Source organism: Oncorhynchus mykiss, chromosome 23 (genome assembly GCF_013265735.2).
Source record: "Oncorhynchus mykiss isolate Arlee chromosome 23, USDA_OmykA_1.1, whole genome shotgun sequence".
NCBI lineage: Eukaryota > Metazoa > Chordata > Actinopteri > Salmoniformes > Salmonidae > Oncorhynchus > Oncorhynchus mykiss.
In genome coordinates this window covers 29,234,751-29,251,950 of record NC_048587.1, presented here as the reverse complement: position 1 = coordinate 29,251,950, position 17,200 = coordinate 29,234,751, and the positions used below count along the sequence as shown (strand labels likewise).

The 17,200-nt window shown below is 40.0% G+C and overlaps 1 protein-coding gene across 2 annotated transcripts in view; it reads left to right on the top strand.

Annotated features, from left to right (window-relative positions):
- LOC110502554 (pro-neuregulin-3, membrane-bound isoform) overlaps nt 1-17,200 on the top strand; it is a 511,715-nt gene that overhangs the window by 380,810 nt on the left and 113,705 nt on the right. For both annotated transcript variants that reach the window (XM_021580674.2, XM_021580673.2), the window contains exon 3: nt 9,342-9,415. In XM_021580674.2, the coding sequence (XP_021436349.2) occupies nt 9,342-9,415 (74 nt within the window). The remainder of the gene's footprint in view (nt 1-9,341; nt 9,416-17,200) is intronic.

The window sequence follows — 17,200 nt, the reverse complement described above, 5'->3', positions numbered from 1 at the left end:
ATTTGTTGGTGACTTCCTGCAACTATAGAGGGTTGCCACCTCCTGGCAGCTATGTTGAAAGACCAAAGTATCAACTCTTTCGACAACACCTGAACTGTCAGAAAAGCTAAGAAACCTTCTTGCCCATCAAGACCTGAACCCAGACGGCTATCAGTACAGGGTCTGCTCCGATCATTTCATCACTGGTAAGTCTGGTCAATTTCAAGTTTAGTTTAGCTGTTATTCTAACCAGATGTTAACAACAAGACTAAGTTAGTCAACATTAGCTAGCTAGATAGTTTGGAGTCTAGCTATTAGCATGTGTCACATGAGTTTCAAGTTTTTGGGAATGCTATTTTGTTCACCATGAAATTGCACCTTTATAACAAAGGATTGCATGCATCTATCATCGCATTACAGACTAATGTAAGCCTACTATTCCTAATGTGATTAGTAGATTGGATAGTCATAATTTAGGCTATTAATGAGAGCGTAGTGAAATAGGCTATATCAGAGATGTTTCTTTCCTTTGCATGGGAAAATGTGGCTTATGACAACATTTCATGCAATTTTACTACACTTTATGTGACTGGAGACATTAGCAGAGTCGATGGTAGCCTAGGCCTACTCTGCTGACACTGACAACATATCACTAAAAACAACCTTTTCTTGAATACAACCATGCAATCTAGATGTATGAAAAGGGCTCATGGCTAGAAGGGATCCAGCTTTTGTCAAATTAACGTCAACGTTTTTTGCATTTTAGCTAACCCTTTTCCTAACCTTAACCTAATTATCCTAAACTGCTATTTGAATTATCCTAACCTGCTGCTTAAGTTCTTCTAATATGCTATGAAATTCAACTATGACATTAATTTGAGAAAAGCTGGATCCCTTTTAGTGACGAAAAGGGGAGACAAAAATGTTACAATATGACGTCCATATAGTTGTAGGACATTATTGTCCCAAAAAACTCCCGTGGTACTGACCCAATTATAATTTTTTGGGAACTTGGTAACACTTTACTTTATATCAAGCATTATAACACGTTATGACACGGTCATAACCATATCATAATATGTCATAACAGCTGATATAACTTGTCATAGTCTGTCATAATACACTGTCATGACCTGTATATTTACACCTGTTGTGACATATATTGTGTTATTTTATTTTATGGCTACAAACTGTAAGAGTGTCAAAGCCAACATTTATTCAGTGATAAGTAAAGTAAAAAATATTCAGTGATAAGTAAAAATATTAAATGAAAGTAACATCATTTATGCTCAATTACAATGATAATTTCAAATGGTCAAGTTCAGAAAATGTTTTTAAACAAAAACATACTGTTAACAAGTACTGTAGGCTACGGTGTAATGTGATGTTTTGCCTTGTGTTTTTGTGGATTTAATCAGCCACAAAATAATGCAACATGTCAACTGTTCTTTTTATTTAACTAGGCAAGTCAGTTAAGAACAAATCATTATTTTCAATGACAACCTAGGAACAGTGGGTTAACTGCCTGTTCAGAGGCAGAATGACAAATTTGTACCTTGTCAGCTCAGGGATTTGAACTTGCAACCTTCCCGTTACTAGTCCAACGCTCTAACCACTAGGCTACCCTGCCACATGGTCATGACAGTGTTAGAATGTGTTATGACGTTGGGTGTCAATTAAAGTGTTACTGAGAATTTTATTCATAATAGAAGTGAAAATGTATGAACTTTACATCATAGGACAAAGGCCTCAATGGGATAGGACAACCTCCTGTGTTGACTATTGGTTGTTCCAGCCCAACAATATATTTCATCTTTGTATAGCACTAAAACACCTGAATGAATTAAACACAACCAAACAATTACAGTGCCCTGGTGGTATAGGTGACGAGAAGAAGTGATATTCTAACATCAGGGGTGCTTTTCATTTTGTTTATGTACTGTAGGTTCACCAGCTGAACTCTATGAAGACGCCCATGTCGACTGGATTGCCATTGTAAAGATGAACAATGCTGCAGCACCATCCGTTTTTACTTCTACTACTTTGTCCCTTTCCAGATACAGTATGAAAGAGACATCCCTCAAGATGGTTGTCAGTATGCTGTGTTTTGGCCAATCTGATTCTGTTGTGCCATTGAAGTAGAGAGTACCTTCATCTTGTCACCATGACAAAAGTGCCCCCTTCAACCATATGAATATATAAAATGTAATTTGGAACAACATGTAAAATACTATTTATGATATTGTAAACATACTGTACTTTCATAGTAGGCTATATTGTTATATGAAATGAAAAGTATTTTTGTGTGTCATCTCTGCTTTGCCTTGCCCCCATTGAATAATATGTATTTCTTATCGCCTAACTAATCTTTATTTATTTTAAAATGTAAAAACATTTAGCATAGACAATGTCATTGTTGTGGTAGTCTTATCACAATGGCACCTCCAAGTGCCACTCAGACAATCTGGGAGGAAAGTATCTGGCATTTAACTTGATAGGAGGAGGTGTGTGTATGTTTTAAGCTAAGGATCTCATCAACTCCTGCTTCCATACATTTCACCACCTAGATTACAACGGTTGGATTTGCACTAAACAATTTAATGTCAGCATTTAAAAAAGGCATGTACAAAATCTTGTATGATGATTAGCCCCATAAACAGTGCATTTTTCCACATCTAGTTATGTTACAGCCTTATTCTAAAAAGTATTACATTGTTTATTTTCCTCATCAATCTACACACAATACACCAAAATGACAAATCAAAAACTTGTTTTTAGACATTTTTGTAAATTCATAAAAAATCTAAACTGAAACTTCACATTGTACATTTGACATAACTATTCAGACCCGTTACTCAGTTCTTTCCTGAAGCACCTTTGGCAGTGAATACAGCCTCACGTCTTCTTGGGTGTGATGCTACAAGCTTGGAACGATTACAGCCGTTTTTCTCTGCAGATCTTCTCAATGTCAGGTTGGATGGGGATGGCTGCTGCATAGCTATTTTCAGGTCTCTCAGAGATGTTCGATCAGGTTCTAGTCCGGGCTCTGGCTAGGCCAGTCAAGGACATTCAGAGACTACTCCTGGAACCACTCCTGCGTTGTCTTATCTGTGTGCTTAGGGTCATTGTCCTGTTTGAAGGTGAACCTTTGCACCAGTTTGAGGTCCTGAGTGCTCTGGAGCAGGTTTTTGTCAAAGGATCTCTCCGTACTTTGCTCCATTCATCTTCCCTCAATCCTGAATAGTCTGCCAGTCCCTGCCGCTGAAGGTATGGTGCCAGGTTTCCTCCAGACGGGATGATTCGCATTCAGGCCAAAGAGTTCAATCTTGGTTTCATCAGATAAGAGAATCTTGTTTCAACCTTGTTCCATTTAATAATGTTAGAGGCCACTGTGTTCTTGGGGATCATCAATGCTGCATAAATATTTTGGTTCCCTTCCGCAGATCTGGGCCTAGACACAATCCTGTCTTGGAGCTCTACGGACAATTCCTTCGACCTCATGGCTTGGTTTTTGCTCTGTCATATACTGTCAACTGTCCAATCAATTGAATTTACCACAGGTGGACTCCAATCAAGTTGTAGAAACATCACAAGGATGATCAATGGAAACATGATGCACTTGAGCTCAATTTTGAGTGTAAATAGCAAAGGGTCTGAATACTTATGTAAATAAAGTATTTCAGATTTTTATTTTGTACATATTTTTTTTAAATCCTGTCTTCACTTTGACATTATGGGGTATTGTGTGTAGATTGATGAGGAAAACAATTTATTTAATTAATTTTAGAATTAGGCTATAACGTAACAATATCTGGAAAAAGGGAAGGGGTCTGAATGCTTTTTGAATGCACTGTACATTGTCTAATGGTATATTTTTTTTAATGAGAACATACAGCTGAACAATATGTAAACCTTGTGTGAATTAAGCTATTCTCTGCTTCAGATGCACAATGTCAAGGGGTGCATTGCAAATGCCCATAAGGCTAATGCCATCATACTGTAGGCCAGCGGTTCCCAACTCTGGTCCTCGGGTACAAATAACAGTACCCAATTTTATTGTAACCCCGGACAAGCACAACTGATTAATTTTGTCAACCAATCATCAGGCCCTCAATGAGTTGAATCAGGTATTTTTGTCCGGGGCTACAACACAAATGCGTGCTTTTGGACTACTCGAGGACTGGAGTTTTGAACCATTGCTGTAGGCCTATGGCTGCAATGGCGTTGCATTCCATTATCAGCAGCAAAATTGGTTCACATGGCTGATATCCTAAAAAAGAGTGACAATCAAATTAAACTAATTGGAGCGCTTATGACTGAACAAAAAGCACATGTTCATTTGAGAATACAACACAGAAACGCAGAAAAATTTGAGACAGATTCCCTTCCCCTCATAGACGATGCAATCTCAACCACACTGCACACTGTCCTAACCCATCTGGACAAGAGCTATGTGAGAATCTGGACCTATGTGAGAATGCTGTTCATCGACTACAGCTCAGCCTCCAAACTCTTCATGTGACTTTTTAATTACATTTTTAAAAAATATATTTTACCCCTTTTTTGTGGTATCCAATTGTTTTAGTAGCTATCATCTTGTCTCATCGCTACAACTGCCGTACGAGCTTGGGAGAGACGAAGGTTGAAGGTCATGAGTCCTCCGATACACAACCCAACCAAGCCGCATTGCTTCTTAACACAGCGTGCATCCAACCCGGAAGCCAGCATCCAACCTAGAAGCCAGCATCCAATCCAGCTGCACCAATGTGTCAGAGGAAACACCGTGCAACCTTGGTTAGCGCGCACTGCGCCCGGCCTGCCACAGGAGTCACTGGTGCACGATGAGACAAGGATATCCCTACCGGCCAAGCCCTCCCTAACCCGGACTACGCTACTACTCCCAGTCACGGCCGGTTACGACAGAGCCTGGGAGTCTCTGATGGCACAGCTGGCCCTTAACCACTGCGCCACCAGGGAGGCCCCCTTGTGTGTGACTTTTAAACTGTATTTTTGTTTACAAACTTTGCTAACATAGGTACACATATAATACATGGTACACAAGGTTGTGTGTAGGTTGGACACAAGGTTGTGCCCTCTTGGGACATTCATTGGGACCTTTTTATCTGCATTCAAGGTTTCAATGCTCTGTATCTGAGGACAGAAAATATCACAAAGAAACAGGCTGCATTATACTAAAATTAGACAGCACTAAGTATTATTTTGCAATATTTCTCTGTCCTCATAGTTTTTCTCGCTAGGGGCTGGAACTGTCCTCCCACAAAGGTACCTACCCTATCCAGAGGAGCCTACTCTCCCTTCTCGGACAGCTGGAACTGCTAGCTAATCCTTTCACCCTCTTCCGTGGCTGTTTGCTAGCTAGCTAATAATACATTGTTTTTGATCATTTTCAAAATATGTTTACTTACTTGAATAGGTAAGTAAACACTGCGTGGAAGCAGAACACAGCCAGCCATGTGGACGATTGGAGGACTTTTTTATTTATCCATTATTTTACCAGGTAAGTTGACTGAGAACACGTTCTCGTTTGCAGCAACGACCTGGGGATTAGTTACAGGGGAGAGGAGGGGGATGAATGAGCTAATTGTAAACTGGGGATTATTAGGTGACTGTTATGGTTTGAGGGCATTATTGGGAATTTAGCCAGGACACTGGGGTTAACACCCCTACGATAAGTGCCATGGGATCTTTAATGACCTCAGAGAGTCAGGACACCCGTTTAACATCCCATCTGAAAGACGACACCCTACACAGGGCAGTGGGATATTTTTTAAGACCAGAGGAAAGAGTGCCCCCTACTGGCCCACCAACACCACTTCCAGCAGCATCTGGTCTCCCACCCAGGAACTGACCAGGAACAACCCTGCTTAGCTTCAGAAGCAAGCCAGCAGTGGTATGCAGGGTGGTATTCTGCTGGTATGCTGACTTCCACTAGACAGTAGTCTCTGGTATTCTAACATGGCGCCTGGTGCGGTTGCTAGGTGATTTGTGATGCAACTGCAAGCCATCTATAGAACGTTAAATGTCTCCGCTCACTATTGGAAAGGCAAACGTCTCTGATAGGAATGTAGAATTTTTAATCTTTGTGTGCCACTTTTTCTTCCTCAATGCTAGGTGTGGGACCTTCAGCTTTCATGCTGGGGTCATTGTCCTCACTCTTGTCATCCCTGTGTAGGTGTCAAGCTTCCCCGTTGAGCATGATGGCTCGTCCGCTCTTGAGAAAATGACTCTCTGAGAGTGCTTCTTCGGCACCAACTGTTCCAGTAGGTGTCCTAACCTGAGAGGACAGGGGGAATGAACACTAGTCTTGTGGCTAACATTTATTGCTACCCTTGCATTGGGTTAAGCCCACTTGGTCATGCAGTATAAGGTTTTGTGAAGTGAAGCGGCTAAGAGGACAGAGTCAAGACAATATACTGTATATCCATTGCTCACTTTGCCCAAAATGAAATGTTATGCTCAAAAATTGGCCTGCAATCTGATAGGTTACACAATCATTGAAAAGTCCTGTCAACATTGTAGAAATGTATTGTGGTGCCCTGTCTTTATATAGACCTTCACGCTTGACTCAGGGCAGTTGCTGCACATCCGACTGCAGACAAAATGTCCAGACGGTAACATGAGTGGAAATGGTTTAAATCCATAATCTATTTTGTGTTGCTTGGCACTGAGATTTTTAACATCTGATGTTAAATCATGTGGCAAGATGAATGTCTACTGTCTTTTAAAGGCACACAAACCCAGAATAGCACTTAAACAATAAAGAGGAAGTATTATTGACCAAAATACACAGCATAAAGTACACGAGTAGCCAGAAAGTGATTTGCTGCTCGCTCTCTCTTGCACGCATGTACATTCTCTCTATCTGTCTCACACACACTCATACACTAGGCGTTCTCTCCTCCAGATGCTTCAGTTTTGGAAATATGGCATGTATACTTGGGGGCTATAGTGTAAGATTGAATCTGACAGCTAGGAGCAGATCTTCCTAACTTGTATCTGTTACTATGTGTAGCTAGCTACCTCTGTGTAACAAGATTATCTCCTTTAGTCAGTGTTCAAAGCTAACACCTCTCAGCCCCCTGGGATTATACCACCTCAGCCTAATTAAAGGCCCACTGTCTAGAGCAGCACAAAGCGCTCAGATGCTAACCAGGCTAAATGTTCTTTTCACCAGATCAAACTTAAGGCACTAAACTGACATTTCCCAGTGTCCACCATTTCGTAATGAAAATTGAATACAAGTACACTACCAATCCAATGAATGTTCTTTAGTGCTTTAATAGGCTAAATCATAATTCTAGGCTATGCTATGATAAAACGCAATATTGTCATACCATTTTGAAGTCATGAAAAGATCTGAACAACAAGAAATTATACACTGTAATACAATACTGTATGATAGTACAGTAGACTGGAGTATATTGTTTCATGCTGCACAGAATTGTTTTCCATATGTCAACATCTGAACTTTTCCATTTCAGTGTGACTTGCGGTGCTCCTTGAGTCTGTTGATGCCCTGCATATGTTGTGATGTGTGTGTTCTCCACATCTTCGGCTAAACCTGACAGCTTGAGGCTTTATATTTATATTTATTTCCTGTCTACTGAGCTTTGTGCATCAGGCTCCATTGGTTAGTGATATCTACAACTCGTTCTACAAACCCCCTCCCCTATTTGTTCCTGCTAATTAATGACTGTGACACTAATTAAAACCAGAGCTGCTCTCAATACCTTCTGCCTCCTTCAGAGAAACATTCACATTTCCATTTACTTGTCCCAGAGCCTAATGAATATTCTGGTGCAGGTTTTCAGGCGAGAAACGCAGTGGCAGGAAACTGTGCCAAGTGGGAGTGGGAGAGAGTATGGCAACTTGACAGAGATACAGGCAGGAGACGGGCCTGTCATGAGAATAGTGGGACCGAAAATGTAATTATGGCCAAGGAAAAATACATTTACATAATCCACAAAAATATATGCACATACATTTCCCATTATACAAATAAATACAATGACCATACACAAATATACATTCAAAGGATACCGATTCTTATATCATTCTCATGCATTCACCAGAGAAAACATTTACATTGTTTGGTCTTGGGTCCAAAACAGACAGACATTAGAAAAGATAGAGAGAAATAATAATTACGTAGATACACCTGCTTGCTAAGCAACCTGCTGGGCCCATTTGAAACACCCTGCTGTTTTATTGTGTTGCACCTCTCTCAAGGAATCAGAGTGGACACAATTTTCTGAATGATAACATGTTAAATCTGTCGAAGTCGTGTGCACCGTGGTGTGTGTGTGTGTGCGTGCGTGCGTGTGCACATGCATGTGAATTAAGCTCTAATCTCTCTGTCTCTCTCCTCTTTACCACCCCCTGTTTTTTAGGCTGTTTAATCACAGCGTCTTGCTCCCTCTCGCTTGCACAATTGGTCCTAATGGCTGTCAGGGGAACTGCTGATTGACCAAGAGATTCCAGAGAATGAAAAATACATTTTTGTTACAAGTCACCCGTTTGCAAGTTTCATATTATGTTCTCTGATCCTGGTAGGACTGTACTTTCTGATTGGGGATAGTCTCCATCAGTATGAGGCTTCAGAAAATGAACCTCCTCCTTTTGGCTCCTGGACATTGGGAAATGTCTAATGCTGAACAAATGTGACTCATATAATATATGATATGTGATCGGGCCACAACCCTGACTTAATTTTCATAGCTTTATAGAAATGTTCATGAATCGTGCTTTACTCAGTCTTGGTGTGGGCACATTTTCCAGCAAAGCTCATATTTATCAATGCATAGGTTTAATGCATGACTATGTGTGAAATAGCATGTCTGCCTAATGACTGAAAATGAAGCTTTAGCACCCAAAAAAATTGAGTTGCTGAGTTTAAACAAGCTGTGAACCTTTAGAGGATTGCTCGAGCTTGGATATGTCAAACCTAGACCTGGTGTAAGCCCCTTAGTGTATATGCAGTTTTTATGCTCCGTGTGGAAAGGTCATGCATTATATGCAATCTGTGTGTGCTTCAGAGGTTGGTCCTGAGAACATGTTTCTATAGTAAGTTACTGCCTGACACTGGGATTAGGGCTGAGAGCTTCTGAGAAGTGGAAGGGGCAAGAGGGAAAGAGTGAGCAAATAGAAAAGGAAGATGGATTCAATGCATTTTTTTAATGCTCCTGGCCGTCTGACACGGATATAATAGAGTTGAGCTTGAACGATACGTGAAACAGCACATTCACTTGTCAGCAATCTACTATAACCTTTAACCAAATTTCTCAAACCCTGCTTCACCCCAAGTTCACAATGTGTTGACTGACATGTATTTTTATTTACAGGTGTAAAGAAGGCTACCAAGGTATACGCTGCGACCAGTTCCTGCCGAAGACCGACTCCATCTTATCTGATCCGAGTAAGAACCTTTCCTTAATCATCTAATGAGAACTAAACACAAACTCCGGAAATAGTCATTGCACTTATTTGTTTTCATGGTTTCAGGTCTACATTCATATTAGATACGATAAACATGAACTTTAAAGGGCATTGTCTCTTCACAAGTATCAAAAGTGCATAGGCTGTAAAGGGGGAAGGTTCAAATCAGTAATCTTTCTCAGTTTGATTACCGTGTTGCAATAGAAACACTTACTATCTCAATGCCAGTTTCTGAAGAAATCAATCTGTCTCTAACTCTCTCTATTCATCACACCTAAACTCCCAGCCTGGTTTTATAGACTAGACTTAACAATGTAAAATGTACATTGTGTTATGTTTGGTATGGTTACATAAGACAGATTGTTACATAAGGCAAAAATGAAAGTAGGGTGGTTGGTTGGGGTGATGGGGAACATATAATGCAAATGTCTAGCAAACCAAAGGATGCGGATTTCAATCTTATCATAGACAATTTGAGCATTTTAGCAAAATATCAACTTCTCAACTACTTACTACTTTTAGCTACTTTGCAACTACTTTGCATGTTAGCTAACTCTTCCCCTAACCCTAACCATTGTAGCTAACCCTAACCCTAACCTTAATCCTATGTAACCCTAACCCATAACCCTAAAACCTCGCTAATGTTAGCCAGCTAGCTAACGTTAGCCACCTAGCTAGAATTCGTAAAATATACAACTTTTTGCAAATTCGTAACATATTGTATGTTTTGCCAATTTGTAACATAACATATAATATGGAATGGGGGATGGACATCCACAAATTAATACATACCATGCAAAACGTAATCTATCATTCTAAATGGAGTGTGACGGATTTACATTCAGAATAATACGAAATGCTCTGAGACCAGGTTGAAACTCCCCCCAACAGAACATAATAGTTAAGCTAGTACAGTCCTATCAAAGCAGATATGTCCTGCCTTCATGATAAAGTGATAAAATGCCCTCTGGAATATAACAGAGGCACAGGAAAAAGGTCCTTGAAAAATATGACATTTATTCTCAATAGCTGTCTATCTCCTTTCATTGGTGAGTGCACAATATGTGGGTGTGTGTACTGTACAGTGGGATAAAATAAAAGTTTTAAAAAACAGTTTGAAAGGAACAGAGTTGTTTCTTTAATTTGTGTATGTTTGCTAGAGTAGGGCTGTTGTGGTGACAATATTACCACCACACCGGCAGTCATGAGTAGGGCTGTTATGGTGACCGTATTTCCGCCACACTGGAGGTCACAGGTCATGACCGCAGTAAAATTCCACGTGACCGTTAAGGCACGGTAATCTGCTTTTATGCACTTTGGACATGCTTTGGTTGTACACAACTCACTACCGATGATCATGTCACTAATGGCCTGGTACTCATGGCTCTATTGTCCCTCTAACCACTCTGACATCAATGCAAATACATTTGAAAATCACATCAAACAGTTTCATGCTTTTAAACTCACCTCAATGTGCTTGATCAATTTGAAGAAAGAAATTCAACAAAAGGTTGAACCTGATTGAAAAACATTCTCATTATGGATGTTGTTTTAAAGCCTAACAATGAAATGGACAGCACTTTCTAAGGTGATGATTAATTCAAAACCCCCATTGGCATATTAGAGCATATGCATATGCATAGGCCTATATATGAGCCCAAGCCAAAAAAACAAGAACCTGAATTCAAATAATGATTGTGCCATTCAGTGGCGATTTTAGCATGTCAATATTGTTGGTGCAAACTCCCCCCCATATTTTTTTTATATGCATGCCAGCAAAGCGGCAGGTAGCCTAGGGGTTAGAGCGTTGGACTAGTAACCGTAAAGGTTGTAAGATCAAATCCCTGAGCTGACAAGGTAAAAATCTGTTGTTCTGACCCTGAACAAGGCAGTTAACCCACTGTTCCTAGGCCATCATTGAAAATAATAATTTTTCTTAACTGAGTTGCCTAGTAAAATAAATACAAAATGCCACAACTCAACCATAAACAATACATTTAATGCTCTATAACGCTGACAAACAATGTGCCTATATAAAGCTGTCCCAACACCATAAGCACTAACACACCTAGTTATCAGTGGAGCCTTGTCTGGCAGCAAGACAGTTCATTCAGCCTAATTTACAGCCTATAAAAAAATCATGGCTGACTTGCGTAAACAAATGTGGGTTCTAAAAACAATTGCGATGTACAAACTATGGCATAAGGGGACGTCGAGCTGATAAGAGGCCATCTGTAATTTTGATTAAGACATTAATAAGCGAGCTAGGACTGACATACTCAATATAACTATTTGTTCAACACCGTTTGAAATGTACAGCAACAGAATTCAGAAAATGGGCCTTTCTTACAATATTCTCAATGTACACCAAGTCAGAACCGTAGGTTAAATAATGGGGGCCTATAAGCAGACAATGAAAGCAATTACAATATTTGTCAGTGATCTTCAGGTCGGAGCTCTAGAAAGAGGCCCGATTTCCAGACTTGCAATTCCGAGTTGGATGACCATTCAAAACATATTTTCTCAGTCAGAGCTTGTTTCTTTCAGAGTTCTCAGCTGTCTTGAACCCACTGAAGTCAGATTTCCCAGTTCTGAGTTTCCAGTTGTTTTGGCGTGGCAGAAGTCATGCTGGATTGACAGCATGGCCAATGTTGAATGTTTATCCATTCAAGCTTGGAAAAGAGACCCTTAATCCCAGACTTGGAACCACACACCCGGCCCACTGAATAGCAGGCTTGTGATTGCTTTGCAAGGCTTGCAGTCAACCACTAATTCCTTCCGAACCACTATTTGTTGAATTTTCTATTTCCAACTTGTGTAATGTTTATGTTCAATGGTCGATGAGCACTGATATGTTTTATATATAATTTCTCTTCATTATTTCTCTTCATTTAACATGTATTAAAAAGCATCTGCCAGTACATTACATTGTTGACTTTTTTCATGATGATATCTGCTAGCTAATATTTTGAAAGTATGATGTTGACATGATCAGTCCAATCAAAGCTATTGTAGAGATAATGTGATTTGATGTAATTTTATCTGTGGCCAATGACCTTGAGCTTTCTAACACGGAACCCAAACCGGCTGCGCGCGTGCACCATCGTGCGCTATCGTGCGCTATCGTGCATAAATGTATTTTGCGCCCCCCACACCAAAGGCGATCACGACACGTAGGTTAAAATATCAAAACAAACTCTGAACCAATGACATTAATTTGGGGACAGGTCAAAAATCATTAAACATGTATGGTGATTTAGCTATCTAGCTTGCACTTGCTAGCTAACGTTAATTTGTCCTATTTATCTAGCTTGCTGTTGCTAGCTAATTTGTCCTGGGATATAAACATTGAGTTGTTATTTTACCTGAAATGCACAAGGACCTCTACTCCGACAATTAATCCACACATAAAACGGCCAACCGAATCATTTCTAGTCATCTCTCCTCCATCCAAGTTTTTTAATTGTATAATTTATATGGTAATCGCATCTAAACTTTCATTGCATTACCACAACTACCGGCAAAACAGTTCGTCTTTCAGTCACCCACGTGGGTATAACAAATGAGGAGATGGCACATGGGTACCTGTTTCTATAAACCAATGAGGAGATGGGAGAGGCAGGTCTTTCAGCGCGATCTGCGTCAGAATTAGGAATGAGTTCTATTTTAGCCCTTGGTGTCGCTGACGCTCGTTGGCGCGCGTGAGCTTTGTGGGTGCAATAATTGAATAACATGGATTTCTACATTTAATTTGCGACGCTCGCTTACGCGACGTGTCCGGTCTGGTCAGCATGTTAGATGGGCACTTCTAATGTAACTCTATGGCAGCACCCACGGAGCTTGAATTTTCAAGCTCTACCCTTACATTTGGCGGTGACGTAGTGTCCCCATGAGTGATAGAACACTGAGCCAATCACAGCGCAATTAAGATCTCTTTGGTACATAATTGGTTTAGCCTATACTCCAAAATGTTACAAATTTTAGTAATCACCTTTGAGTGTGTACTGTATTATAATGCATACTGGCTGGACTGGTTACCATAAACTACGCTCCAAAGTTCGTGTCGAGTCTGGGAGAGAACATATAGGCCTTGCCGATGCTGTTGGTTCATTGATGTTCAGGCTTACAAAGATAGCCTCCCTTCTATTTGATTTTGAATAGCCTAGTAATATGGGATTTTTTTTTTTTTTGCGTAATTGATGAGCTGACACATTACCTTTAGCTACAGAATATCTCACCACCGTGCATCTCCATGCCCTCCCCTCTCTCCTTCATTCCTTTCTTGAGCGTGCAGAGAGAGGGGCTGTCAACAGTTGTTTAAATATATTTTGTTGTGAAAACATGTTCCTATCGATGTTCCCAAAAAGATTTCACTTGTTTTCCCAAATTAAGCAGTGGGTGTCTGCAGGAACACGGTTGGAGAGCCCATAGCATACAGAGTTTGGGGCGAAATATCACCTGTCATCCAGCAAGAGGATGCATGCTCATCAAACAGTGGTTGATGCTGAGTGAAATAACCGGAGTAGCCTACCCAGCATATGATTGGAAAACTAACAGATGGCAAAGTGGCCTCAAATAGCTTTTCGTGCTATTCCCTGCCACTGTTCCTGCCCATTTGATAATAGGACATTCTAAATCTAAACTAATTTGACATATGTGACCGACCGCCTTGATTCTGTCTTCTGTAGCACAATGTGAAATTGTGTTTTTTACATTGGATAAAAGCAAAGACACCTAGCAACAAAAAGTTATATCATACACTGCAATTGAGGAGCAATGGGAAAGTATTTATGCTTTGAAAGTTGACAAACTTGTAACTTCACTTGTGAGAAAATGGTCTTTGAATGTTTTGGTACCTACTGGAGAGTTCTTCTTTGTCTACACCCATTCAGCATCATTCACATCGTTCAAACCCATCGTTCACACCATCGTTCACACAAGCTTTAGCTCCACCAATCTCTTTAAGGGTTGATCCGAGTATTCTGTCCTTACTACAGCAATCAAGCACCCAAGCTAACAGTTGTCACAGGGACATTCTATTAAAATGGACACTTTTATAGTGGTCATTTGTTAAGACACACAGTTAGCTTACTAAACAATTAACCATAATCACAACTCATGGCATTACTACCCTACTATCTGCAGGTAGCTAACCAACCAGGTTCAATGTTAGTTAGCTAACATTAGACTATAACAAGCAAAGCAAATGGATCTGAGGTACAAATAATACGATCATACACTTAACGTTAGCTAGCGTGCCAGCCAGCTAATGTTAGCTAGCTAGCTAGCTAAACAATGAACCATAATCTCTACTCATGACGTTACTACCCTGCATGAATCTTCAGGTAGCCAACCAACCAGAATCAATGTTAGCTAGCTAAAATTAGGCTATAACTTACCAAGCAAATGGCTCTGAGGTACGAATAATAAGATCACACATGTAAAGTTAGCTAGCGTGCCAGCCAGCAAATGCTAGCTAGCTAACGATACACTTTAACTTGAAATTAAAAGACTTTATGTCAAAATTAGAAATGTGTAATATCTGAAAATGTAGCTAGCTAGACTATATTTTGGCCGCCTCTCCTTCCAGTTCTCTGCTGCCAATGACTGGAACGAACTACAAAAATCTCTGAAACTGGAAACACTTATCTCCCTCACTAGCTTTAAGCACCAACTGTCAGAGCAGCTCACAGATTACTGCACCTGTACATAGCCCACCTATAATTTAGCCCAAACAACTACCTCTTTCCCTACTGTATTTTATTTATTTATTTATTTTGCTCCTTTGCACCCCATTATTTTTATTTCTACTTTGCACATTCTCCCATTGCAAATCTACCATTCCAGTGTTTTACTTGCTATATTGTATTTATCTCACCTCTATCTCACCCTTATCTCACCTCATTTGCTCACATCGTATATAGACTTGTTTATACTGTATTATTGACTGTATGTTTGTTTTACTCCATGTGTAACTCTGTGTCGTTGTATGTGTCGAACTGCTTTGCTTTATCTTGGCCAGGTCGCAATTGTAAATGAGAACTTGTTCTCAACTTGCCTACCTGGTTAAATAAAGGTGAAATAAAAAAATAAAAAAAATAAAAAATATTACCCTTGGTCTGAAATTGGAGTAGATAGCCAAAGCGAATTTACCAGCTACGTCTGTCAACAGTTGTTGTTGTGACATTCTATTGAAATGCATACTTGCATAGTGGAGTCTTTTGTTAAGACATGTAGCTCGCTAGCTAAACAATTAACCATAATCCCAACTCATGACTTTACTACCCTGCATGAATCTGCAGGGAGCTAACCAACCAGGTTCAATATTAGCAATCTAACAGTAGGCTAAAACTAACCAAGCAAATGGCTCTGAGATACAAATAATACGATCATACACGTAATGTTAGAGAGTGAGCCAGCCAGCTGACGTTAGCTAGCTAGCTAACAGTACACTTTAACTTGAAATGAAAACAACTTTGTCAAAATTAGAAATGTATAATATCTAAAAATGTAGCTTGCTAGACTATCTTACCCATATACATCACGGATACCATGGTTGCCCTTAGTTTGAAGATGTAACGGAAGCTAACACTGTTCCGTACAGGCATTTAAACGAGGCTGCAATGAAAACTAATTGGACTGTAGCAACTGTGTTGGGTGTAAACTACATTTCTATTCAAGCGTTGATTGACATGGTAACAGACCAATAGTATTCAAGAAAAGTTTAACAAACTGACCCCTCTGACCCTGTACAATACATTGTGATGTATAACGATGTCACGTATGGCATGCATTACTCAACACATTGCTTGCCATACAGCTTCTTTCTACCAGGGGTAGTGCCTTCCACCAAGGGACAGGGAAAGGGGGATACCTAGTCAATTGTACATCTGAATGTATACATTTTCTGTGTTATCGCTGCAAGCCATCATGACTCTCAAAAGCCGCGACAGCCGCGGTATACTTGTGAAGATTTCTTTAGCATCACCCTAAAAACCCTATTCAAATTCAACACAAACCTTCAAATAGGTATGTAATGACACTTTATAAGCTCTCTATAGTGTTTTATTAAAATTTTAGAGGTAATAAGTTGGACATATCTCCAAATTTCACTATTACTCAGTAGCCTTCGCTTCCCCCTCCTCAATTAAAAAAAAAATCAGGCAGAGCGCCATTGCCTTCTTCAATCATGCAGAGAAGGGCAAAATGAAGGTCGCGTCATTGATTTAGCTGGAAAGCGGAGAAATTGTGATTTACAGTGGTATTCATATTACAGTTGACCTGGAAGTGCTCATTTTTGGGGCGCTAAAATATGGTCACGTGTATATTCTCCAACATTATTTTAACATTTCTACAAACTTCAAAGTGTTTTCTTTCCAATGGTACCAGTTATATGCATATCCTGGCTTCAGGGCCTGAGCAACAGGTAGTTTACTTTGGTCACGTCATTGACCAAAGTTGACATAAAAAGGGGCCTGATTTCAAAACCCTGTCCTGCAGAAAGTGGAGCACAACACTTATGCAGTTCTACTAAGCAATATATATTTTTAAAAAGCCGCGTTAGACAGGATATACAGTACATATACTAACCAGCTCAAACAGACAGAAGCATGCTATATGGCAGACCAATCCAAACTCATCTCTCGGCATGTCCATGCCACTCATTGTCTCAGCTAATCATGGCTAGGGGTAAGGTTGGGGACTTTTTCTGTGGCTAAACCAATTAGGCTCGTAATGTATCAATGTATTCGTATTTACAGATGGC